General features: G+C 42.5%; 1 protein-coding gene across 6 annotated transcripts in view; it reads right to left on the bottom strand.

Annotated features, from left to right (window-relative positions):
• The window catches only part of anln (anillin, actin binding protein), a 103,017-nt gene that overhangs the window by 10,087 nt on the left and 65,189 nt on the right, over positions 1 to 27,741 (bottom strand). For 5 of the 6 annotated variants that reach the window (XM_061843268.1, XM_061843536.1, XM_061843360.1 and 2 more), the window contains 6 exons: positions 22,679 to 22,732; positions 22,409 to 22,441; positions 15,592 to 15,610; positions 14,141 to 14,253; positions 5,716 to 5,802; positions 5,372 to 5,479 (listed from right to left, as the gene is read on the bottom strand). In XM_061843268.1, the coding sequence (XP_061699252.1) occupies positions 5,372 to 5,479; positions 5,716 to 5,802; positions 14,141 to 14,253; positions 15,592 to 15,610; positions 22,409 to 22,441; positions 22,679 to 22,732 (414 nt within the window). Of the gene's footprint in view, positions 1 to 5,371; positions 5,480 to 5,715; positions 5,803 to 14,140; positions 14,254 to 15,072; positions 15,105 to 15,591; positions 15,611 to 22,408; positions 22,442 to 22,678; positions 22,733 to 27,741 lie in introns of those variants that run through there. The other variant, XM_061843624.1, reaches the window with a different exon arrangement.

Consider the following 27,741-nt stretch of genomic DNA (forward strand, 5'->3'; position numbering starts at 1 on the left):
AGGTTAGACTGGAATCCCCTTGGACCATGATGATTACAGATGACATTGTGATGGGCAGTGAGAGCAGGAAACAGGTGAAGCAATTAGAAAGATGAAGGCATGCACTGGAAAGGAGAGGAATGAAGATTAGCTGAAGTAAAACGGAATATATGTGCATGAATGAGAGGGAATGAGGGGGACGAGTGAGGCTCCAAGGAGAAGAGCTAACAAGGGTGGATGACCTCAAATACTTGGGGTCAACAATCCAGAGCAATGGTGAGAGTGCTAAGGAAGAGAAGAAAATGGGTCCAAGCAGGCTGGAACAGCTGGCGGAAGGTGTCTGGTGTGTTATGTGACAGAACAGTGTCTGCTAGGATGAAGAGCAAAGTTTATCAAATAGTGGTGAGGCCAGCCATGATCTACAGATGAGAGACGATGGCACTGAAGAGACAACAGGAAGGAGAGCTGGAGGTGGCAAAAAATGAAATGTTGAGGTTCACTCTGGGATAAGAAATGAGCTCATTAGAGGGACAGCCAAAGTTTAATGTTTTGGAGACAAGGTTCTAGTGTCTAGAGTGTGTGAGTATATTGGTAGAAGGGTGCTGAAGATGGGGCTGCCTGGGAAGAGAGGAGCGAGAGGAAGACCAAAGAGAAGGTTGATGGTTTTTGTATAATTTTTGTTGTATTGCAATTCACGTGCCACTGTCTTTTATAATGAAAATTGACTGGATCTTCTCCACTGCAACAGCTGCGTGTCTCAATTGACAAGTCGAGACTGCACAGAATGCTTCTGTTTCCAGTCCCAGCTAACTCGAACGCTTCAGCTTCCGCAGCGGCCTGGCTAATGGCGGCAGAGCTCAAAGAACCAATCATTTCATAAACAAATTAAGTTCATTACATTTACTGAAAATATTTGTTTTTTTGAACAGAATGTTCACAAATGAAAAAGCAAAATATCAGGAAGGACTCCTATCTACATTTTGGGTTTATTGGAAGAGTCATCTCTCATCCACCAAGTCACCTCTGATACACAGTTACTCACATTTGAAAAATATACGGGTGTGGTCAGTCATGCCCACAGATATAAAGTTGAGGGTGTGTGTTCAGTTTGTAATTATGAGTGCACCCCTTTAAGAGCGGACGGGCCGGTGTCAGGTAAACTAGGAAGTAGAAGTAGGCTGAGCAGCAGCTCGTTCTGTGTAAGAAAAAAAACTTACGTCACGCTGTGTTTCACTTCGAGGGCTCAGCTTAGATGGAACATTGTTCAAGACTCCACAAAATAATTGACGTCTTTCAATATCTGTGTATTTCTACTCGTAACAAATTTTACGCGCGTGATTTTTCATGCTTGACTGTGGAGATTTGAGAGTGCGATGGGGCGCAGGCGCATATGCGCCCGGCCGATCACAGTGACTGTGTCTGTAATAGAGTCATAGGTTTTTACTTGACATGCAGAATTCCTTTTACAAAGTTAAAAGTCTATTCTCATGAAGGAGCTACAGAACGGCAGTCTGGTTGGGTGCCTACAACAACTGACGCCCACTCTTGTATCGTGCCCACACTGCACGTACCACGGACAGCAAAGAAGGAAGCAGAAGCGAGGGAAGTGTGTGTGTATAGAAATAATTCGGTCTGTGAGAATAATGCCGACTCCAAACCGGCTCACGGTGCGAAGAAGGTTGGGGAATGCTGGTCTAAAGTGTTATTTTCGCTGGTCAGACACTCGATGTGCTCCTTTATTCGGGAGTTTGTGGTTTAGTTTAGCCTTGTTAAAGTATCAGACAATCATGACTGGTGAGTCTGGGTGTTCTTTTTTCCAATTTTGTTTACTTGTTTGGAGAGTGTTTGCAGTGTTGCGTTCATACTAGCTAGGGGGTGGGACATCGACAGACAAGGATGAAAGAGGCAAACTCACCTGGCGAGTAAAATGGCTGACAGTTCAAGAGCAGTGACTCTTAAAGCGGGCTACAATGTCTGCTAAATTGTGTGTTGTCCATTTATCACTTTTCATTAATTGCCTGCTGAGAAAGAGTATCTGTTCTATTTCATTTCTGCTGCTGCCAACGGTACTTGTTTGTTTTGCTCCATGTTGCAAATGCATTCAAGAATGACCAATCAGTCCACTGTTATTTCATTATAGCATATTACCGGATAAGGGTTATAAGTTACCCAGTGGCAATGTTTTGTTTACTACTGCGGCTAAAATTGGCTGATCAAGGTACGCGGTCAGCGCCACTTGTCTTTTGCGTCAGGTCGATCGCAATCGACACATTGAGCACCCTTGCCCAACAAAAACAAGGTATTCAATGTACAAACTGGTAAGCTTTGTTCTCAGCAAATAACTTGGTTCACAACACATTCCAAAATACCTGGGACAGGGTCACGTTTGCCACTGTGTTACATCACCTTCTCTTATAACAATATTCAACAAATGTTTGGGAACTGAGGTTACTAAATGCTGAAGCTTTGTAGGTGGAATTCTTTCCCATTGTTGCTTGATGTAGAGCCTCAGCAGTTCAACAGTCCGGGGTCTTCGTTGTCATTTCTTCTGCTTCAAAATGTGCAACACTTTCACATTTTGTGAGACAGGTCTGGACTGCAGGCAGTCAAGGTTAGTTCCTGGAATCTTTTACTCCGAAGCCACGCTGTTGTAAAATGTACAGCATGTGGTTTGGAAATGTCTTGCTGAAATAAACAGGACGGCCCATTAACAAGACATTGGCATGATGACGGCATGTCTTCCATAAATCTGTATGTAAATTTTAGCGTGCCACAATCCAAAGAAATTTAATAAGTGAGAAAAAAAGTGATTGAAATCCATCGATCTAGAAAAGTTTACGAAGCTATTTCCAAGGCTTTGGGGCTCCAGCAAGCCACTATTAGAGCAATTATCCACGAATGGGGAAACCTGGGAACATTGGCAAACCTTCTCAGGAGTGGACAACCAACCAAATTTACTCCAAGAGTGCAACGAGGACTCATCCAGGAGGTCACAAAAGAACCTCAAACAACATCTAAAGACCTGCAGGACTCAATGGCCTCAGTTAATGTCAGTGTTTATGACGCGACCATAAGAAAGACACTGGCCAAAAATGGCATTCATGGGAGCATTATCAGGCAAAAACCCCTGTTGTCAGCAAAGAATACAAAGGCTCATCTCACATTTGCCAAAAAACATCTTGATGATCCTCAAGACTTTTAGAGAAACATTCTGTGGACTGGCGAGACAAAAATTTTACGTTTTGGAAGGTGAGCAGCCATTTAGATCTGGTGTAAAAATGGCACAGCATTTGATAAGAAGAACATAACAGTGAAGCATGGTGGTGGCAGTATGATGGTCTGGGGCTGCTTTGCTACCTCAGGGCCAGAACAACTTGCTGTAATTGATGAAACAATGAATTCTGCTGTGTACCAGAAAATCCTGAAGGAGAATGTCCGGCTATCAGTTTGTGCCTTCAAACTCAAGCGCTCTTGGATCATGCAGCAGGACAAGGATCTGAAAGACACAAGCAACTCCAGCGCTGAAATGCTAAAAAAAATAAAGGAAAATATATATTTTTGAGTGGCCAAGCTAAAGTCTGGATTAATTCCACTAACCGTATTTGGAGGAACACGAATGATGAGTTTCATCCCAAGAACACCATCCCTACTGTATAGCATGTGGGTGGTAGCATCATGCTTTGGGGTGTTTTTCCTGCACATGGGACAGGACGACTACACTGTATTAAGGAGAGGGTGACCGCCGCCATGTATTGTGAGATTTTGGGGAACAACCTCTTTCCCTCAGTCAGAGCATTGAAGATAGGTTGTGGCTGGGTCTTTCAACATGACAATGACCCAAATGACACAGCCAGCAAAACCAAGGAGTGGCTCCGGAAGAAGGATATCAAGGTCCTGGCATGGCCTAGCCAGTCTCTAGACCTAAACCCAATAGAAAATCTTTGGAGGGAGCTGAAACTCTGTTTGTCAGCGACAGCCCAGAAACCTGTCTGATCTAGAGAAGATCTGTGTGGACGAATGGGCCAAAATCCGTCCTGCAGTGTGTGCAAACCTGGTGAACAACTACAGGAAACATTTGATCTCTGTAATTGCAAACAAAGGCTATTGTACCGAATATTAACATTGGTTTTCTCAGGCGTTCAAACACTTATTTGGAGCTGCATCACAATAAATTGTTAAAAAAATTGTCTTGTTAAATTGACTCTCATAGTGGACATGCAACTACGATGAAGATTTCAGACCCCGCCATGATTTCCAAGTGGGAGCACTTGCAATATATCAGGGTGTTGAAATACTTATTTTCTTCACTGTAAATCCAATTGAGATGCTGTGGTGTAACCTCAAACGGGCAGTTCATGTTAGAAACCCTTAAATATGCAGAGTTGAAACAATTCTGCAAAGAAGAGTGGGACAAAATTATCACCATTCATCACTAATTATCACAAATGCTTGATTTCAGTTACTGCTGCCATGGCACAACCAGTTATTAGATTCAGGGGGCAATTACTTTTTCCACATAGGGTCAGCAAGGTTTTGATTTTTTTTTGTGCCTTAATAAATGGATTTGTTGTTTGAAAACTGCATTTTGTATATCCTTGGGTTGACTCTGAATAACATTAAAATTTGTTTGACAGTTTGAAACCTGTGTGATTTAAAAAAAAAAAAAAAAAAAAAAAAAAAGAAATCCGGTAGGGGGCAAACACTTTTTCACGGCACTGTAAAGCCTCAGCTGTTCAACATTAGAGGGTCTGCATTGTCGTATCTAACGTTTCATAATATGCCACACATTTTCAATTAGAGACAGGTCTAGACCACAGGCAGACTAGTCTAGTACCTGCACTCTTTTACCACAAAGCCACACTATTTTCACACATGCAGAATGTGGTTGGGCAATGTCTTGCTGAAATAAGCAGGGGCGCCCATGAAAAAGACGTTGCCAGGATGGAAGCAAAGGTTTCTCTTATAACCGGTATGTACCTCACAGCGCTAATAGTGCTTTCACAGATGTGTAAGAGAAAAGACAGAGAAACTTAAATGATGAGCACAATCCTCAAATCCATTAATACAGATGAAAAACCAGGGTGTTATTTCTTTAGTTAAGTCCCTGTGGTCTGCTTATTAGGGTCAGAAAAAGAGTTTGTTTTTTTTCATCTGTTGTACATTTTCCCAACAGATAATTTGTATACAAAGAAACATGTGACAATCCTTGGCCCTACTGGAAATAAATGACAAGGAACAGACAAAATACAGAGATGCATTTTTTTGCTCCATCACCAATTAAAAATGTTAAATATTACACAAATCAGGGATTCAAATGTGAGCCAGACAAAAGTAATCACAAACATCAGGCCATCAGCTTTGCATTGTCGTTTGGGGTGGAAAGAGCTTTTACCTTTCTCTTTTCATCATCTGGGTAAGTCCAGTAGGAGATACAATATCCGGATAAGATGCACCATCTTCGGTGCCAGGCTCCAAATCCACTAACATCTTCAAACATGGTCTGGGGGAAGTATTCAGTAAGGTAAACAAATGAACAAAAAAAAAATAGAACAGGGAAACTGCCAAACCACCTACTTTTTAGGGCTCGTACTCATTTAGACATCTATCATTTTTTTAATCCTGCTTGTACTCATTACGGCCAAAGGTTAGTTGGAGTCTATTCCAGCTAATTTTGTGCAGGAGGCGGGTTTGGCCTGGATTTCTCACCAGCCAATCACATGGAAAACTTGCACTTACCAGAAAGCCTTTTTCCTCCACCTTCGAGCCAACTTCGCAGAGCATCCTGAGGTAGATGTGGCCCTCAAGAGGACACAAGAATGGGATCTTTGGGTGAAACCAAATACACATTAAAAACAATGAAAAGTTAGGCTATGTACTTACTCCAAAACCTTTGACGATTAAAAAAAAGGGGTTTAAACCACCTGACCATGATAAAAATCAACGAAATAATCCCCATTCAAATAACTACTGGTTTCATAATTTGTTGTGTGATGTTTAGTCCTTCTCATGGTACTGAATGGTCTCGATCAGGGCTCTCAAACTGGCAGCCTGCAAGATATTTCGTGGCCCCTACCTTAATGTGAAAGTTTGTTTGTGTGGCCCCCAAGTTTTATAGTAAAGTGTTGTTTGCAGAGCTGACAAATCTAGGGAAGTAAATATGTGCCAGTTATAGGATGTCCACATGTGTACTTGTCACTAGGACACCCTAGGTTGCAGTTCATTGATTGACTGTCGTTGTGTCATTTGATTTGCGACAGCATGTCTTGGACAATCGGGTGAAGAGAGGGGCAGAGCTGTCAACCGATCACCACCTGGTAATGACTTGCTTCCGATGGTGAGGAAGATGCCGGTCTGACGTGGCAGGCCCAAAAGTATTGTGAGGGTCTCCTGGGAACGGCTGGCAGAATTCCCTGTCAGAGTTTAAACTTCCACCTCTGAAAGAACTTTGCTCATGTTCAAGGGGTTGCAGGGGACACAGAGTCCGAGTGGAACCTCTGTTGCTGAGGCAGTTGAATGGAGCTGGAGCCTTAAGATGGTCAGTGCCTGTCATTACAGAAATCCCCGAACCCATTGGTGGAAACCAACCATGAGGGATGCCTTCAACCCAATGCAAGAGTCCTATCGGGCTTTTCTAGCATGTGGGACTCCTGAGGTAGTTGATGGGTACCACCTATTCAAGTGGAACACAGCTTTGTTGGTTGCTGATTAAAAATAAAAAATTCACAGATGGAGAGGTTTGGTGAAGCCATGGCGAAATCCTTCCAGACTTCTTTGAAGAAAATTTAGTTCCCCATTTGAGGAGGGGTAAGCAGTCTATACAACACTGTCAACACTGTGTATAGTGAGGATGGGGCGCTGCTGACCTCCATTCGGGACATTGTGAGTCAGTGGGGAGAATAGTTTAAAGAACTCAATTCCATCGACATGCCTTCCCATTGGAACACAGTTTTGGTTTTCTGAAGCAGGATCTCCCATCTCTGGGGTTGAGGTAACAGAGGTGATTAAATAGCTACTCGGTGGCAAGGAGTGTAGGGGTGGCGGCTGAGATTTTCCTGGGGTGTCTTAAGACTGCTGATGCTGTGGGGCAGTCCTGGTTCATGCGTCGGCAACATCAGATGTACATTGGGGACAGTGTCTCTGGATTGGCAGACTGGAGTGGTGGCCAATGTTCCCTTGAATTTTTTGTGTCTTAGCAAAAACAAAAAGGCTGTGAGCGCTCCTTTTGACCACTGTGAGCAACATCAGATGTATGGACTGTGGTCAATCAGTGTCATCCATTGAAGCTACATGGCTCATTAAAAGGTTCACATTACATTCCCATCACAACATATTTTGCAAACTTACACTGAAAATGTCAACCAACAAAAAATACATCACAACACATACATACATATACATACATACCAAGCAAACTATTAACTATAAATTTAAAATGTCACCTGCAACTTTTTCCTTTTTTTTTTTAACCCACAATGATATCCCCGTATGTTTTTCTTGGTGTAAAACTGAATTACTGTTTGCAGAATATCTTTCGCAATACATGTTGAAAGGTGAATGATGCTTTCAAACAGTTTTAGGGTTAATGTTATGTTGCCTCCTATATTCAAAATACAAAATTATCTTTTTGAGCGATGTACCGTCTTGCTTTCATCCTTAATCAGGCTGTGCCAAGGTGGGATTTTAACATTACACACCATCTCATCCTGCACTTTTTACTTTGGCTTCAGACCAGCCATTTTTTTACTCAAAAAGGAGAAAATCTCATCCAGTTTCACCACTTTTTCTTCTATTATTCATTTACCCCAGTATTTGTAATTCTGAGTGTACACCCTTAAAATGGAGGGGGGCGATGTCAGGTAAAATAGGAAGTAGAGTGTGTGGCCTGGTGTGGCTGAGCAGCAGCTCTTTGTGAGAGGTGGTGTGGTGCAGTGTTAAAAACAGAGATGAAAGTGGACTTTCCTGAAAATACAAACGCGAGCACTGAAGGTGCAAAGTCCCACTAGGGGGGTCCAGGGGCATGCCCCCCAGGAAACTTTTTGAAAAAATGGATGGCTGTGGTGCATTCTGGCGATATCTGTGAACAAAATTCAGACAAAAAGTAAAATTTGTCCTAACCAAAAAAAAAATTGGGCAGAAGTTCCCCAAGGGCCAAGCCCATATTTTTTTGTCCCCCATCCCCCTATCACTTGATAGCACAAAATCACATTTGTCATTAAAATATGCCATCTTATCTCAAGACAAATGAATTAAGTGAACTACTCAGTAAAAACACATGTAAAATCATCCTTTTCCCCACATTATACAAATTATAATATAGATATAGAATATATACGAAAATATATCCGAGAATTTCTACACCGTTACATGTTAAATAAGTTGATCTGTAGTAATTACGATTAACGTTTAAGTCTCAAAGTTGTGACGGCGCGGTGTACTGATACACTTGACCACATTGCTCACTATCTTAGATATAGATCTAGTAATACTAATATAATGAGTTCCCTTTAATATATATGATTTTAACTGACTTACCAGGTTTATCGACATTTCTAACGTAGTCAGACAAAAAAGATCTCCGTTCAAGTCCTTTTCCTCAAGTCATGACCACTTGAATGTGTTCGTCTATTGCATGTATGTCAGCTTGCCTGTCTACCCGTTTGATCATTGCGCTGGGCCAGTACCTGGCCAATCAGGCGTGAATTTTACACAAAACGCGATTCAGATAGTCGACATTCACACTGATTAATCTGCCTTTTATGTGCACACGTGCACCCTTTCTGGCTTCTGTTCTCGCCGAAATTTTGAAATCTCCCAGATATGGCGAGGTCATGAGAATGTGAGGGGAGGGGCGTTACTCTGAGAACTGTTACTGCCTCAACATGGCTACGCTCGTGAAAGTAAACAACAAACTCAAACGCGTGTTCATTCAATGTTGACAACTAATATCCGGATTAATTTTAGGCAATTTTTCCTCAATTTTACGGAGGAATTTTCATGAAAATTTGAAAATCCAGAACTTCCAGAGGACTTCGTCACTGTAAAAAAAAAAAAAAAAAAAAAGGGATCAGCCTGTAGTTCAATGCGCTGATCTGTTTTACTCTGCGCTGAGAGTGCGTGACAAGTACGCAGCTTACAGGAAACATTGGTGGTGGCGCCCTTTAAGAAGGGGCATACGTTGCAACTACAAGGGGACCAAACTCCTAAGTCTACCTGGTAAGGTCTATTTAGAAGTGCTGGAGAGGAGGGCCCCTCCTCGAGCCTTCACCTTGTCATGGTGGAGTGGTTAGTGTGTCCCGATGATTCTAGGAAGTAAGTTGTCTGGGGCTTCATGCCCCTAGTAAGGTCACCCATGGCAAACAGGTCCGAGGTGAGGGACCAGACAAAGTACGACTCCAAAACCCCTATGATGACTACAAAAATTGGATCTTGGTTTCCCTTGCCCAGACACAGGTCACCGGGGCTCCCCTCTGGAGCCAGCCCTGGAGGTAGGGGTCGAAGGCGAGCGCCTGGTGGCTGGGCCTGCACTCATGGAGCTCGGCCAGGCACAGCCCAAAAGGGTAACATGGGTCCCTTCCCATGGGCTCACCACCTGTGAGAGGGACTCTTGGGGTCAGGTGCAATGTGAGCTGGGGGGTGCAAAACGCGGGGACCTTGGCAATCCAATCCCCGGCTACAGAAACTAGCTCTAGGGACATGGAATGCCATCTCTTTGGCAGGGAAGGAGCCCGAGTTGGTGCGTGAGGTCGAGAAGTTTCGACTAGATAGTCGGACTCATCTCAACGCACCGCTTGGGCTCTGGCACCACTCCTCTTCAGAGGGGTTGGATTCTGTTCCACTCTGGAGTTGCGCAAGGGGAGAGACGCCCAGCAGGTGTGGATGTACTTATTGCCCCCCCGGCTCAGGTCCTGTACGTTGGGTTTTACCCTGGTGGATGAGAGGGTATCTCCCTCCGTCTGCAGGTAGAGGGATGGGTCCTGAATGTTATTTGTGGTTATGCACCAAACAGCAGTGCGGAGTACCCACCCTTTTTGGAGTCCTTAGAGGGAGTGGTGGAGAGCGCCCCCTCTGGCGACTCCATCATTCTGGTGGGGGACTTGAAGTTAGACAGTGAGACCTGGAAGGGAGTGATTGAGAAGAATGCCCCCCCCGAATCAGAACTCGAAAGGTGTTCTGTTACTGGACTTCTGTGCTCATCACGGATTGTCCATGACAAACACAATGTTCAGGCATAAGGGTGTTCACATGTCCACCTGGCACCAGGACACCAAGGGTCGCAGTTCGATGATCGACTTTGTGGTCGTGTCATCGGACTTGCGACCGCATGTCTTGGACACTCGGGTCAAGAGAGGGGCGGAGCTGTCAACGGATCACTACCTGGTGGTGAATTGGCGCCGATGGTGGGGAAGGTGCCAGTCCGACGTGGCAAGCCCACACATATTGTGAAGGTCTGCTAAGAACAGCTGTCAGATTTTCCTGTCAAAAGGAATTTCAACTCCCACCTCCGAAAGAACTTTGCTCACGTGTCGGAGGAGGCGGGGGACATTGAGTCCAAATGGGCGATGTTCCACACCTCCATTGCTGAGGTAGCCCACTGGAGCTGTGGCCGTACGGTGGTCGGTGCCTGTCAGGCATTTCTGGCCTGTGGGACTCCCGAGGCAGCTGATAGGTACTGGCTGGCCAAGCGGAATACAGCTTTGGTGGTTGCTGAGACAATAACACAGTTGTGTGAGGAGTATGGTGAGGCCATGGAGAACGACTTTAGGATGGCTTAGAGGAAATTCTGGTCCACTGTCCGGCGTCTGAGTATGGGGAAGCAATGCACTGTCATTACTGTGTGTGTATAGTAGAGACGGGGCGAAGCTGACCTTAGAATACTTTGAAGACCTCAATTCCACCAACACACCTTCCCACGAGGAAGCTGTGTCTGAGTGCTCTGAGGCCTGCTCTTCTATATCTGGGGTTGAGGTCACCGAGGTGGTTAAAGACCTCCTTGGCGGCAGGGCCCCGGGAGTGGATGAGATTTGCCCTGAGTTCCTAAAGGGTCTGGATGTTGTGGGGCTGTCCTGGTTGATACGCCTCTGCAACATGTACATGGGGGACAGTGCCTCTGGATTGGCAGACTGGGCCGGTGGGGCCCTTTTCAAGAAGGGTGACCGGAGGGTGTGTTGCAACTATAGAGGGATCACACTCCTCAGCCTCCCTGGTAAGGTCTACTCAGGGGTACTGGAAAGGAGGGTCTGTCGGGAAGTCGAGTCTCTGATTCAGGAGGAGGAATGTGGATTTCGTCCATGTCATGGAACAGTGGACCAGCTCTACACCCTTGGCAGGATCCTCAGGGGTGCATGGGGGTTCGCCCAACCAGTCTACATGTGTTTTGTGGACTTGGAGAAGGCATTCGACTGTGTCCCACAGGAAGTCCTGTGGGGGGGATTCTTCTGGAGTATGGGGTACGACTGCTGTCAGAGTTTGGTCCGCATTGCCAGCAATATGTCAGACTCGTTTCCGGTGAGAGTTGGACTCCGCCAAGGTTTCCCTTTGTCACCGATTTTGTTCATAACTTTTATGGACAGAATTTCTAGGCGCAGCCGAGGCGTAGAGGGTGTCCGGTTTGGTGGCCTGAGCATCACATCTCTGTTCTTTGCAGATGTGGTTCTGTTGGCTTCTTCAAGCCATGCTCTTCAGCCCTCATTTGAGTGATTTGCAGCAAAGTGTGAAGCGGCTGGGATTAGAATCAGCACCTCCAAATCCAAGACTATGGTCCTCAGTTGGAAAAGAGTGGCGTGGCCTCTCCAAGCCGGTAATGAGATCCTTCCCCAAGTGGAGGAGTTGAAGTATCTTGGAGTCTTGTTCACGAGTAAGGGAAGAATAGAGCAGGAGATCGGCAGACAGATTGGTGGAGCGTCTGTAGTGATGCAGAACTTGTATCGGTCCGTTGTGGTAAAGAGGGAGCTAAATTGAAAAGCGAAGCTCTCAATTTACCAGTTCATCCACGTTCCTACCCTTACCTATGGGCATGTGCTGTGGGTTGTGACTGAAAGAACAAGATCCCAGGAACAAACGGCCAAAATGAGTTTCCTCTGCAGAGTGTCCAGGCTCTCCCTTAGAGATAGGGTGAGAAGCTCGGTCATCGGGAGGGGCTCAGTGTCGAGCTGCTACTTCTCTCCATTGAGAGGAGCCAGATGAGGTGGCTGGGGCATCTGATCCGGATGCCTCCCTGGTGAGGTGTTCAGGGCATTTTCCACCGGAAAGAAACCTTAAGGACGACCCAGGACACCCTGGAGAGACTATGTCTCTCGTCTGGCTTGGGAACGCCTCGGGATCCCTCTGGAAGAGCTTGAAGAAATGGCTGGGGAAAGGGAAGTCTGGGTATCCTTGCTGAAGCTACTTCCCCCGCGACCCAACCCAGAAATATAATGGATGGTTGGATGGATGGATGGAGAGGAGGGTCTGTCAGGAAGTCAAATCTCAAATTCAGGAGGCGTGATCTGGTTTTCATCCTGGCCGTGGAACAGTGGGCCAGCTCGACAAACTCTGTGGGTCCTCGAGGGTGCATGGGAGTTTGACCAACCAGTCTATATGTACTTTGAGGTACTTGGAGAAGGCGTTGGACCGTGTCCCTTGCAAAGTCCTGTTGGGGGTGCTTCGGGAGTATGGGGTACCGAACCCCCAGATACGGGCTGTTCTGTACCCATACGAGGAGTGTCAGAGTGTGGTCTGTATTGGTGGCTGGGAAGAGAATCACCACCTCCAAATCTGAGACCGTGACCCTCAGTCGGAAAAGGGTGATGTCCCCTCTCCAGGTCAGGGATCAGATCCTGCTCCAAGTTCAAGTATCGTAGGCAGGCATGTGATTTGACTGAATGAAAAAATACTGAAAAATAGCCGGAGGTCTGGGGGCTGCAAGCATGATCAAAGGATGATCACAAATTTTAACGTGCAAATGTCATAAATTATATTATGAATGAAATATATCTAGCACATCTCTAAATAAATGCTATTCTGTTTTCAAAATATACACAGTATTGATTATTTAAGTGCATGCCTTTACCCCCAGAAAGGGACAAGCCGAAAGAAACTTACCTTTACTAGAAATGAAACTAAACTGAATACAGATTTTCATCATGGCATGGAAGCGTGCTTTCATTGCATGTATATCGTATCCATTCAAAACCATTTTCTAGTTTTTGTGAATGATTGAAACACATGAATTTGACAATTATTCATGTCATGTTTTGTTATCAGTAAATAGACATTTCTACAAGTCATTCCTTCTGAACTCTCACCTCATTATTGACTTCCCTGTCTGCAACTGGGGTTGGTTATTTCGGTAGATCTTGCCTCTCAATACCGGTAGTAGAGGACGTAAACAAGGGATGAAGTCCATAAGGTTTGTTGGCCTTGGGTTAACATCCTAATGTACCAGCTGTGCTATGCTTGGTGGTTTACTGAACAGCTACCGCACATACTGTTAATGTTTGACATGTAGCAATAAAAAAATGTCTTGAAAACGTGGATTAATTCAGTTAGTCACATTGGACGATTACTGTCAACACTATGGTTATAGCAATTGTAGAGACATTACATCTGGCCTATACCAAACTAAAAATCTCGTGCAACTCAGACCCTATAAAACGCCAATGAATAATTCTCTTTGAATTCCTTCATATTTGATCTAAAACAGTGAGTAGAGTGCACAAAAAGGGTAAAAAAAAATGCTGTTGAGTCTCGCAACAGTGTATTGTGACTGATATGTGCAATCTCGGTACCAAAAAATTGTGATCGTAAATAAATATAGTCAGTGCCACAGTGACTTGCAGGTTTAAATCATTACGTGATTCATCTCTAAATTATTTGAAATTGACGTGGTTAAAATGTTTATAATCACCCCAACACTGATCCTAGTTTCTGTCAATGGCATTTTGGAGTGAGTGCTGGCATTAAGATAGCTTACTTTAGTTTCACAGTAAGCTTTAACATGGAATGCTAATAAATAAATTAAAGTGCTGGCAAACAAGAAAAACAAAAACTCCACAACAACGACTCATATCTTGAAAAACAGTTAAGTCAGCTCACCCCTAAATTGAGGCGCTCCCTTGTACTTGAAACCAAGGACAAATTACAGACAACTTTCCTTGATGTTTAGAAAGAAAGAAAATTCTACCTTCTCCAAAGGAAACTTGTTTTGTCCAATCGAAGAAAGAGTGAGCTTGTGATATCCAACCAGGACAAAGTTACTGGTACGAACAGCACTTGGGCCACCTGGACTTGTAACAACTTTGAAGAGATAATTTTAAATCACCATGCACATAATTTTAAATACTTTTTAACATAATATTCTATTTAAAAAAACAAAATTGAAACATATAGTTTCAATATTTTTGAAATACCAAATTTCAATGAAAGTAAAAAAAATTACCAAAATTCTAGAGTAGGGGGAAGCCAACCCACGGCTCTCAGGCCGCATGCAGCTCTTTGCCTCCTTTCCTGCAGCTCTTGTGGAAGAAAGCATATTGAAGTTCTGTTTATGTGGGTGCACGTGCGTGGTTTGGTTGCGCTTATTATGGTAGCTGCGAGCGAGCGATGCTTGCGTTTAGTACGGGTATTATTGTGACAAGTTCAGTGTGTGTGCATCGGCGTACGAGTGAGATTGGGGGGGGCGAGCCATGGCGACCGGGGCAGAGTGGCTTTATTGTTCCCAGCCCCCAGCTCGCTGTGCAACGAGAAGGAAGAGTTCATCCCGAGCAGGACTACCTCGTCTCCCCAGCACCTCATGACGATCACGTGACTGCAGCAGAAAAGGTTAGCATGGTACTTTTTAAAAAATGATTTTCACATGGAATGAAAATAGCTTGAGGTTACCCAGTTGGATGGTGATCCTTGGAGAAAGTTTATCAATTTCGCACTCAAAATGCCAGGAAAATGCACAGGGAAAAGAAAAATATGTGCATGAATACAGGACGTTATTACCAGAGCGGTTGAGCCCTTTTTTGTTGGAGCGCAACAGCAAGCATACATTTAAGGTTAATTTGTTAAAAAAATGCCTCAGTGATGTCGCTGAAATCTTTCATCCTCAAAAAACAAAAATCTTCAACAAATGGTATCAGACCTTCAACTGTCCCACCACACTGTTGAACAAAGAATATCGGACATTAGCATGGCTACTGATTCAGTTGCACGCAGACCTCCAATCATGTGAGTATTTTAGTGTTGCATTACATAAGAGTTATGACATTCAAGACAAGACTTGGTTGAACTGGTAAATTATCTGTGTGAGAGAGCACACAATTTTATGTTATTTTTCAATTACTGGCCTGTGGTCTTGTTACTCTGCAGGAGTTGATTTTCTTGTCATCATGTTGGTGTGTGACATTTACAATAAATTTGACTGAGCGATAGTGTGTGAGGAGGGAATGATGTACATCTGTATGATGTGGCTCTTTGCTGTAACACAGTAAAAAATACGGTCTTTGACTGGTTGGCCACCCCTGGTCTAGAATGTTGGTTGATCTTTACGGTTATGTTGCTCCAATACAATTTTCATTGTCATGAGCGATTCCTACCACATTTTACTCATTTGTGTAAACTTTGGTAGAAGAATAATTTTGACCATACCTGGTGTGTGTCCGCTTTTCTGTAAAACAAAAATAAATATGAGCAGGATTGTTAAAAAGAAAAGAAGGAAACAACAATAAAATAGAATAATAAAAAAAAGACTAACTACAAATTATATATATATATATATATATATATATATATTATATATATATATATATATATATATATATATATATATTATATATATATATATATACACATACATACATATTTTTCGGGGGTGGGGGTCGTGCACTTACATCACCGAAGTCACGTGACTGGCCATACTGCATTGAGCAATGCTATGTTGACGGGCTTGTGCAACCGACTTTACAAAGTCGGTTGGACACGACACGAAAATACGTTTTACAGCACGATTGCTTGTTTAAAGTTATTCCTCACTTTTGTTAATAAAAAAAAAAAAAAGGTTAACAAGGCTGGGAGCCGAGTCGCTACAGAAACTGCAATCCACTCACAGCCTAGCAAACTCTACTAGGCTAAAGCATACATTTTAAGAAAAAAAAGTACATTTCTTAAATGATTTAATTATATAAAGTATTTAAACTATACATGTATTTCTACTATGCAGTTTATTATCAGGAAAAGCTTTAAAAAAAAAAAAAAAAAAAAACCACTTAATTTTTTTTAAGGCTTGGAACGCATATTTCATTTTCCATTCATTGTAATGGGAAAACGTGCTTTGGTTTTCGAACGTTTTGGTTTTCAACCAGCCTCCTGGAAAAGATTGTGTTCAAGAACCAAGCCACCACTGTACTTTGTTGCTGGATTTGTTCTCAATCAAGAATAAATCCGACTGATGGAGCCAGATTTTTTTTCAATACAAATACCAATATTTAAATAAATGACACCTGCTTTTACACAAAATCGCATTAATTAACAGCGATTGGGGGAAAAAAAGACAGCGAGTCGGCTCCTCCGTACACGAAGCGTGTTGCAGCCACACGTTACGCTTCGGTAAATTTGGAAACTTTTTTTCCCAAATATGCATTGTTCTCAAATGAGTCCAATGCATATTTAAAAAAAGAAAAAGAAAATAGAGTGGTACCTCTGTTTTCAAATGTCTGTATTTGTACAAATCGGTTTTCGAACGAAAATTGGTATTCGAACACCCCGACCAGCTGACCCATGACAATTTGTTATTGTGCTTTTGAATACCAAAAATTCCAAAAAAACTGAAACAACGTAACGCACGCGACGCAACCAGTTGACCCACACACTCCTCTGCATGCGGACGTGTCCCGGTAGTGAATTATTTTTCTTCCAATTGAGCAATATTAACCCCCTATCACGCTCCAAAGAAGGCAAGTGGAACTGCTGGTGCTGAAAAAAGGAAAGTGGTGCGTAAAACTGTCGACTTCAACAAGGATTTGATCAGCAAACATGAATCTGGTGTGCGTGTTTCTGCGCTATCAAAGTATGACATGGCGAAATCGACGATCAGCACCATTCTGAAACACAAGGATGCCCCTACATTGCAGCCGAAAATGGCAATCTCCAGATAAAATGCACTCAGAGCTTCAAGTAGCCTTCTGAATGCTAGAATCGTTGTAGAATGAGCTGACCTAAGTCTCTATCACTGTTTGTCTATTTATTTTGATAATATTTGATGTCATTTTATCTGACTTGCATGAAAACTATTTGGAAATGTGAAAAATATCCCTTTTCAGGTTATTAATTTGGTCTTTTCCTCCCATGCATTTGAGATTGTTGGATTTCTCATTATTCAACATGTAAATGTGCTCTGTTCTGATTGAATCACTCATCTTCCCTAATTTAAATATGGAAAACAGCTCGAATCTGCACGGTGATAGTAAGGTATTTTGGTGTTCAAAGGCTTTTGCATTCAAATGACAACATGAAACCATATCACAGACACTTTTGGACGTATCTTATGCCTAAAACAGTACAGTAGTAAAAAAATAGATTGTAATGGAAGGGGTCTTTGACAAACCATTCCTAGTCTCGCCATGTTTTTCTTTAAGCATCTTTGCTGATTAAGTCCAAAAACTGCACAACTCTGGATTTTCAAGAAGCAACAATAATTTACATTGTTACATAAAAAATTTAACATCTTCAAGAGGTGAGAAAACCGTGCTGAATACGAACTTATTAAGAGGTTTCCATGATCGTAATAGGGATTTGGAATTGGCATGGGACTTAGATAGTTTTTCTTCTGTAGGGTTTGCCACTGTGCGTCATCTTTTTCCATGTCAGCTTATCTCCTGCATCTCCTTCTCGAACAAAGACTGTCCTCATGTCTTCACTCACAACATCCATCAACCTTTTCTTTGGTCTTCCTCTCGCTCGTTTGCCTGGTAGCTCCATCCTCAGCACCTTTCTACCAATATAATCACTCTCTCCCCTCTGGATATGTCCAAACCATCGAAGTCTGCGCTCTCGAACTTTCACCATTAATCTGGATTGTTGACCCCAGGTATTTGAAGTCATCCACCCTCACTATCTCTTCTCCCTAGAGCCTCACTTTTCCCCCTCCACCCCTCTCATTCACAGACATTCTGTTTTACTTCGGTGAATCTTCATTCCTCTCCTTTCCAGTGCATGCCTCCATCTTTTTAATTGTACCTCCACCTCTGGTTTCACTGCATATCACAATATCTTCCAGGGTTCATATTCAGTCTGACCAAAAAAATTAAGGGCTTTTTAGGGGCATTCTTAGGGGCTGACACCGAAAAAATTTAGGGCCGACACGAAAAATTTAGGGCCATCCTGGGAAATCAAGAGTAAGGAAAAAAGACTCACCCAATGGTGCCATTAAATGTTCCAGTACCTCAGTACCTGTGACAGTGATCACTTGTCGCCCCTTGTGGTAGTTGTCATTGATATGACCCTTGTCAATGTCTTCACATAACAGTCTACAGAAAAACAGATTCTACTACTACATTTGCAACTATATACACAAATGTCTTCTACTGATGTCTGTCTCAGCACTCTCGCTCCTTGAGCCAACCCTGTGCCTCCTCTATTTGTTGCTGCAGAGGTGCCAAAGTGGCTCTCTTGTCCTTTGCTCTGCCTCTGAGTGCATTGGCCTCTGTGATAAACGTCAGATTCCTCTTTTCTTCAGCCTCCTCACACAGCCTGTCAGGCTTCTCAATAAGCGTTGATATGTCAGTTTCTTTTTTGGCTTTGAGGCAGCAGAGATGAAAAGTGGGCAGCGATGCCAAATGAAGCCAGGTACGAAGTCTTCCTTTCTCCACAGTGGTAGTTTTTAGCAATGTCACTGTCTGGGAACATGACTGCAAAAAATTTCTAATTAGACTGCAAAAAATTTCCAATTATTTTCACAAGATTTGTAACTGTAATGGCTGCAGATCACTTTTAAAGTCCACCGATCTCTGCCTTTAACGAGTCCGCCTTCGTGTATTGAACTACGTTCATAAAGCCTGACTTCTGGCTGGACAAGTGTAGGTGCGCATTAGGGATCGTAACCGGTTATAACCGGTTTTCGAAACCAAAACTATAATCGGACTTTCGAAATCGGTTAAAATTTCCAATCATTTCTTCCGGTTCCGGTACTCCACATTGCGCTATTTTTTCTAAATCATTTCCACTTTTTTCAAGTTTCGCTGTTAGAGGAAAGTTGGACTCAAAAGAACATTCAGTTAAATCAAAGAAACATCAAACATGGCATCGAGGAAACGCTCCAAAGTATGGGAGTAAACTTGTTTTATTGGCAGACATCAAAACACTACTCGCATAACGGGGGGAACTCTGAACTCTTCACTCCGGAAGAGCAACAACAAAAACAGTCCGTGCAGAACCCCGCACCCCAACTCGAGGTCCCGCGGGTGAATTATGTAAACACCACTATGGTACCGTTTTTTTGCTCCAGCTGTTCGGTTAAAACCGGTTATGAAAGTAAGCGTTTTTTGCGATCCCTAGTGCGCATGCACTACTAGTACCACTGCCTGAAGTTGATATTTCACTATCTTGATATTTTAGAAACAGATTCATACCAACGGAAGATGAGAGAGTCTTCGCCAAATCAGCGTGTCTCCTGTTTTTCCGGTGCGACTCCAGCGCTTTGACGCCCATCTTTTCAAGCTGGTAACTCTGCTTGCACAGATGGCAGTAAAACATGTGCCGATCTTTTGGATCTCGACGAAACCAGTAAATAAAAGATTAATTTATTTTTTAGGGAGAATTTTGGCGGTAGAGGTCCTCTCTTTGATTTTTTTTTTTTAATTTAAGGCCTTTTTAGGGGCTTGACCGGTTTTCGCGGATTTTAAGGACTTTTAGGAGCCCCTAAATCCACCTTCGAAAATTTAGGAGTTTTTAGGGACTTTCACGGCCGCGTGCGAACCCTGTCTGCGAACATCATGGTCCAAGGGGATTCTCCATTCTAACCTCATCTGTCAGCCCATCCATTGCCACAGCAAACAAGAAGGGGGTCTGAGTTTATCCCTGATGCAGTCCCACCTCCACCTTAAATTCCTCTGTCACACCCATGGCACACCTCATCTCTGTTCTGCAGCCCTCATACATGTCCTGTAACTATTCGAACAAATATCTCTGCCACACCAGACTTGCGCATGCAGTACCACAGTTCCTCTCTTGGTACTCTGTCATAGACTGTCTCTAGGTCTACAAAGACATAATGTAGGTCCTTCTGACCTTCTCTGTACTTCTCCACGAGCATCGTCCTCTTTCTCAGCATGAAACCGTAGTGTTGCTCGCAGATACTTACTTCAGTCCTGAGTCTAGCCTTCATGACTCTTTTCCATAACTTCATTGTGTGGCTCATCAACTTTATTCCTCTATAATTCTCACAGCTCTGCACATTGACTGTTCTGAAAAATGGGAACTAGCACACTTTTCCTCCATTCTGACGCGTTTTATCGCCTGCTAGTACTCTGTTGAACAAGTTGGGTAAAAAAAAAGAAAAAAAAAAGTCACCTCTCCAAATTATATACACACACACACACATATATATACATATATATATATATATATACATATATACACACACACACATACACACACACACACACACATATATATATATATATATACATACATACATACATGTATATACATATACGCATACATATATATTCATACATCTTCTTTTCCTTTCAGCTTACCACAGCGTGTCATCTTTTGCCATCTTAGCCTATCTCCTGCATCTTCCTCTCTAACCCCAACTGCCCTCATGTCTTCCCTCACCACATCCATAAACCTTCTCTTTGGTCTTCCTCTCGCTCTTTTGCCTGGGAGCTCCATCCTCAGCATCCTTCTACCAATATACTCACTCTGTCGCCTCTGAACATGACCAAACCATCGAAGTCTGCTCTCTCGAATCTTGTCTCCAAAACATCCAACTTTGGCTGTCCCTCTAATGAGCTCATTTCTAATCCTATCCAACCTTCTCACTCTTAGCGCGAACATTAATTTCTGCCACCTCCAGTTTTGCTTCCTGTTGTTTCTTCAGTGCCACCGTCTCTAATCCGTACATCATGGCCGGCCTTGCCACTGTTTTGTAAACTTTGCCCTTCATCCAAACAGAGACTCTTCTATCACATAACACACCAGACACCTTTCGCCAGCTGTTCCAACCTGCTTGGACCCGTTTCTTCACTTCCTTACCACACTCACCATTGCTCTGGATTGTTGACCCTAAATATTTGAAGTCGTCCACATACATACACATATATATCCATACATATACATACACATTTACACACACACACACACACACACACACACACACACACACACACGTAGATGGGATTGTGAATGCGGTTGTTTGTCTCAATGTGCCCTGCGATTGGCTTGCAACCAGTTCAGGATGAGAATAAGCGGCAAAGTAAATGGATGGATTTTTTTTTTTTTTACTTTTGTCGATCACACGGTTCACTTTATAACTGCTCCCTGTGCACAATTGATATTGTTAACAATTATCTATATAAATTTTACTTCTTGCATGTCTAATAAGGAATAGTTCCGATCAACAGAAATGTCACTTGTTCTCTATTCTTGTTGCTATGTTGCTCCTTGTTCTGAATTGTTCCGCAGAAAAATTTCGTGTTTTTACACACTTGACCATTAAAGCTGATTCTGATTCTGCTACACATCCTTCCCTTCACTATCCCTTTATCTGGTCAACCTAGAGATCCTTTTTACCTTTCGTTTCCAACCTGGTGTATATATGTCTCTTATTTAGTCTTTGCCACCTCTACGTCACATCTCAATTTATTCCTTTTGACTCTTCAGTCCTCTCAGTGTCCTACTTTTACTTCTCTAACCTCTTTCCTTATATGACTTTCTGTATTTTGGGGGTCCACCACCAAGTCTCCTTCTCCCTTTTCCTACCAAAAGACCTACCAAGTGTTCTCCTGTCTGTCTCTGATGTCCTTGGTTGTGGTAGTTCAGTGTTCCGGGAGCTCCTCCTGTCCACCGAGAGCCTGTATCACCTCTTTCCGAAAGGCCACACAACATTATCCCTTTCTCAGCTTCCACCCCATGGTTATCTGCTCTACCTTTGTCTTCTTAATCTTCATCCCTACCACCAGCCATCCTCGACACCACCATCAAATGCAGTCGAGTTACATTCCCCCTGCAACTACCTTACAGTCAGTAACCTCCTTCAGATTAAATCTGCACAATTCATTTGCAGACAGTACTCTTATTCAATGTCAGTGAATTTTTACATTGGCATATAAAATTAATCCAAAGTATAATTCTCACATTTTATCACTTAAAACAAAGTAGACTGATAAAGCTTAGCTTATATTACATGCAGCCTTCTGTGGCATCATAATTTTTGAAAAAGAAGTAAATACTTTTAAAATCTTACCGTAATAGCCAAAAATTTCTTTGGGGTGATGACCTGAAAATTAAGACAGTTATTTTGTGATTTTATTTAACATTCCAGTTGAATCCAAAGCCTTGTGTGGAGAAACACCAGAAACAAAATGTACATTTTGGACATAAAATCATCGTGGTTGTTATCAAAGTAGTGTGGCTCCAACTATCAGACAAATTCCTCATGTCTTGTAACATATAACTGATCAGTAAAACTGTTTCTGATGCACTGATACTTTTTTTCTCCAAAAACTAGCCATACCTTTGATTTGTTGAGTTTCTTCTTCTTGTCAGCAGTAATTTCACACTTTTGAATCTGAAGATGTAAAAAGTCAAAGCATTGTTAATAGGAAGACAGTTCCAAAAACATTGGAACATCAACAATTTTTATCTTTTGGGTTCTTAATGACCACAGAGGATTTGAAATTAAAAGAACAAGATGTGCTTCTAACTACATTGAGGTTTAATTTGAGGGTTTTTACACCCAAATCAGGTGAGCCATGTCCAGTATAGGAGGTATTAGGACAGTTTATACAGTATGTACTTCCCACCTTTTATTGGACCAAAAGTAATAGGAGTAATCACCAGATTTTCTGGACTATAAAACACATCGGATAAGCCATGCCCACTCTGTATAGCATTTTGGGTTTTTCTCTAAACAATAGCCACTTCAGACCACACGCCCAAGACATATATCATACCATACGTACCGGTACAATGTGAAATTAGATTTTCACAAAAAGACTTTGTAAAGATTTATTTACATAGTTTCCAAACGGTGACTGTGACACAGAAGTACAAGTACAACATTTCAGAAAAGTCTGTTTTTATTTCTCATCCTCTACCACTCCAAACCACTACATTCCATGTCTTCCATATCGAAGTTGAAGATCCTCAGAAGGTCTCCATCACACAGATTCTTTCACACTGCTGCAAGTGCTTAAGATCCTTTGGCAGACCTCAGAAAAGGAGGATCTTCACATCATTGCAAAAGATTTATCACCACCACTCATCCAACCCTCCCACTGAAGATTTGAAGCTTTCAGTTAGATTTGCATGGTGGAAACAACGATCTCTGAACGCCTTTATCTTTTGGCACTGCATCAGTTTATCACAATTTGTTCATGACCGTCATCAATTCGTTAATGTCAAGCTTCCTGCAGCAGCCCGATTCCACTCCTCGATGGAATCAATGGTTTTAGACTTAAAAGCGGCACCATATGATTTTCTTCTTGGAATCTCCATGATGGTGTGAACTTTTTTTTTTTTTTTTTTTAAATTGCGTTTGGGCGTGTCCCGCTGCGTTTTACTTTGAGAGCACCAAAAACTAGTGCTGTCTTCAACGTGCCTGGAGCTAGATTCACCATCTACAGATGCTGGAGGTAAAGTTTTCTTCTTCCACGGGCTGGAGGCATCTGTGCATGCCCAAAACCTTAAAGGGAACGGCCATGTTTAAGCGTTACATTCAAACAAGTTTTTGTTGTACATTTACAAATAGCCACTTGAAGGAAAAAAAAAAAAACAGAAAATAAATCAAAATCACTATTTTAACCGCATCATTACACAGTCCGCAGGGTTCACAGTGCCTGAAAAAAAATCAGCGGCAAGAATCAGTACTCAAACTTTCGCTTTTCAAAATTTGTTTGCAAACACTTTGAAGTCAATTTCAGCATGAAGTCTTGAACATAAGGACATCACCAGATGTTGCATTTCATTTCTAGAGTTGCTCTTCCAGGCCTGTACTGTAACAGTCTTCACTTCCAGGTTGTTGTGGCATTTTCCCTTCAGTTCAGTTCGATGAGGGAAAAATAACTTAAACTGACAAGACTGAACAGACTGGAGTGACTGAAAATTCAGGTGGCAGTATGGATGACTATATGGTCACTCACATCCTATGTCAGCTTCTCTGAAAAGGTATGTGTACCAACAGTTATTTTGCATGTTCAATAACAACGAGCCATTGTGCTTTGCCAAACTGAAAGTGTGCTCCAACTGAAATGACAAATATTTCATTTTACAACTTCTGACATCTACTAATGAACTACAGTAGTATATATTTATAATTTAAATCAAATGGTTTTGAAACTAGGGGCGCAGCAGTATGACGGGTGAGGGGGGGTGCTAATTTTACTATCAAGCACACAAGACCACTTTAGTCACTGGAATTACATTAAAAGAAATTATGAAAGATGTTAAAAAACTGAAAAGATTTGAGTTTTGTTTATTCTTGGTGGCTTGACAAACTTGCCAGAGTAAGATATTTTTCTGCTGTAAAAGTGAGCACTGCAGTGATAATTAATTTGAAAGAAAAGCCCATGCATAGTTATAGAAAAACTGTGCATGGTGTGGTGGTGGGGGGGGGGTGATTGGGGCTGAAAATAATTTCATCTACACAACATGGGCGCCGCAGTAAAAGTTTAGGAACCACTGATTACACCCTAAATGTTTAAAAAAAAAAAAAAAAAAAAAAAACTTTTCTTAGCCCATAAAATGATAGACTCCAGGGCTGGCCAACCTGCGGCTCTCGTGAAGGCACGAATGAATATCGAAGTTTTGTTTTGTTCTGTCTTAATATACGTGCATGCACACTTTGCTTGAGTTTATCATTGGAGTTACGGGTATTGTGACAACAAGCTCAGTATGTGTGGGCATGTGCGTTGATGGGTGAGTGACACAGGAGGACTGGGGAAGAGTACTACCTTTAATGTTCGGGCCACACAACTCAGCTGTGCAACAAGAAAAGGGAGTTAACCCTGAGGTTCTGACGACCTCGGCCCCAGAAAAGACGTCTCCCCTAAGTCTCTCTCAGGCCACATGCAGCTCTGCCTCTTTTCGTCCATGTCTCGTGAAAACAGAAAAGCATCTCGAAGCTCTGTTTATGTGCACCCGCGCACGCTTTGCGTTCATTACACTAGTTGCAATCGAGAGTTGCTTGCATTTATTACGGTTTTTGCATGCACGCTTTTCTTGAGTTTATTACGATTCTTACAGATATTATTGTAACAACAAGCTGTGTTTGTGTGTGTCTGCTGTGCGTAAGCGAGTGACTGAGACGTAAAAAAAATAAAAGCGCAATGGCGACCCGGAATGAGTGGCTTTATTGTTCCCACCACCCAGCTCAGCTGTGCAACGAGAGAAGTAAGAGTTCTCCCCAAGCAGGTCGACCTGGAACGGCAAGCTACTCTGCCTTGTATGTCAGCCGTCTATATCATTTCATAGGTTCAAATTTTCACTTCAGCTCACTCCACACTAACATCAACATTTCCAAAAGGGACGAATTTCGCAGCCAGTCACTTTGAAAAATTAAACAGAATAGCAAATGTACTTCTTGTTCCCTGAAAAAAAAATCTCAGAGCAACTGACACCGAAATCCATCCATCCATCGTCAACGCTTATCCTCACAAGTGCTGGAGCCTATCCCAGCTGTCAACGGGCAAGAGGTGGGGTACACCTGAAGTGGTTGCCAGCCAATCGCAGGGCACATAGAGACAGTCGCAATCACAATCACACCTACGGGCAATTTAGAGTGTCCAATTAATGTTGCACGTTTTTGTAATATGGGAGGAAGCCGAAGTGCCCGGAGAAAATCCACACAGGCACGGGGAGAACATGCAAACTCTACACAGGCAGGGATTGAACTCGAGACCTCAGAACTGTACTTTACGAGGTGGTCCACCGTGCTGCCTGACACCAAAGTATACATTTTAAAATAGATATTATGAACACTACAAATAATATGATTCACTTTGTTGTCAATGCAAAAAAAAAAAAAATAAAAAAGAGTGAGCAGAGAGCATGTCATTAATGAGCAAACTTGCATAAGTCTTACTCGACATCCCAGTGGCGGACATATTGCCTGCAATGTCATTTACAGATGTCACACTGGGACAGTTGGCACAGGGTTCATACTTAGTCTGACCAAAAACATTTAAGGGCTTTTTAGGGTCATTCTTTGGGGCTGACACGAAAAATTTAGGGCCGACACGGAAAAAATTTAGGGCCGACACAAAAAATTCAGGGCCATCGTGGGAAATCAAGAGTAAGGAAGACTCACCCAATGGTGCCATCAACCGTTCTTGGTTCATCAAATGTTCCAGTACCTCAGTACTTGTGACAGTGATCACCTGTCAACCCTTGTGGTAGTTCTCATTGATATGACAATTGTCAATGTCTTCACATAACAGTCCACAGAAAAACAGATTCTAACTAAAATTGCAACTACATACACAAATGTCTTCTACTGATGTCTGTCTCAGCACCCCTACTCTAGCTCCTTGAGCCTACCCAGTGCCTCCTCTATTTGTTGCTGCAGAGGTGCCAAAGTGGCTCTCTTGTCCTTTGCTCTGCATCTGAGTGCATTGGCCTTGGTGATAAACCTCAGATTCCTCTTTTCTTCTGCCTCCTCACACAGCCTGTCAGCCTTCTCAATGCGTAGATATGTCAGTCTCTATTCTGGCTTTTTTGGCTTTGAGGCAGTAGAGGTGAAAAGTGGTCAGCGATGCCAAATGTAGCCAGGTACGAAGTCTTCCTTTCCCCACAGTGGTAGTTTTTAGCAATGTCAATGTCTGGGACCATGACTGCAAACACTTTAGAATTATTTTCGCAAGATTTGTAACTGTAATGGCTGCAGATCACTTTTAAATTCCACACGATCTCTGCCTTTAACGAGTCCGCCTTTAACGAGTCCGTCTTCGTGTATTGAACTACGTTCATAAAGCCTGACTTCTGGCTTGTTGAAGTCGATGACTGGACAACTGTAGGTGCGCATGGACTGTCAGTACCACTGCCTGAAGTTGATGCTTAACTATCTTGATATTTTAGTAACAGATTCATACCAACGGAAGATGAGAGAGTCTTCGCCAAATCAGCGTGTCTCCTGTTTTTCCGGTGGGACTCCAGCGCTTTGACCCCCATCTTTTCAAGTTGGTAACTCTGCTTGCACAGATGGCAGTAAAACATGTACCTATCTTTTGGATCTCGACGAACCCAGCTCCCAAACTCATTACTTTCAACCCAAGGATCTTGAAAAATGCACTTCCCCATGATACAAGTTGGATCGATGAAAGAACTATGCCACGTCGTAACGAAGACGAAGTGAAATGCCTACTTACGGAAACAAACAATGGAATATCGACAAGATGGCGACTAGTTGTCAACACGGTGACTTCCGTTGACAATTTCCGGCTGTTTTGGACGCCAGACGGATCGTTTTTTTTTTAATAATATATATATATATATATATATATATATATATATATATTTTTTTTTTTTTTAAAGGGAGAATTTTTAGAGGTCTTCCCTTTGATTTTTTTTAATTTTTTTATT

Source organism: Syngnathoides biaculeatus, chromosome 1, assembly GCF_019802595.1.
Source record: "Syngnathoides biaculeatus isolate LvHL_M chromosome 1, ASM1980259v1, whole genome shotgun sequence".
Classification (NCBI taxonomy): domain Eukaryota; kingdom Metazoa; phylum Chordata; class Actinopteri; order Syngnathiformes; family Syngnathidae; genus Syngnathoides; species Syngnathoides biaculeatus.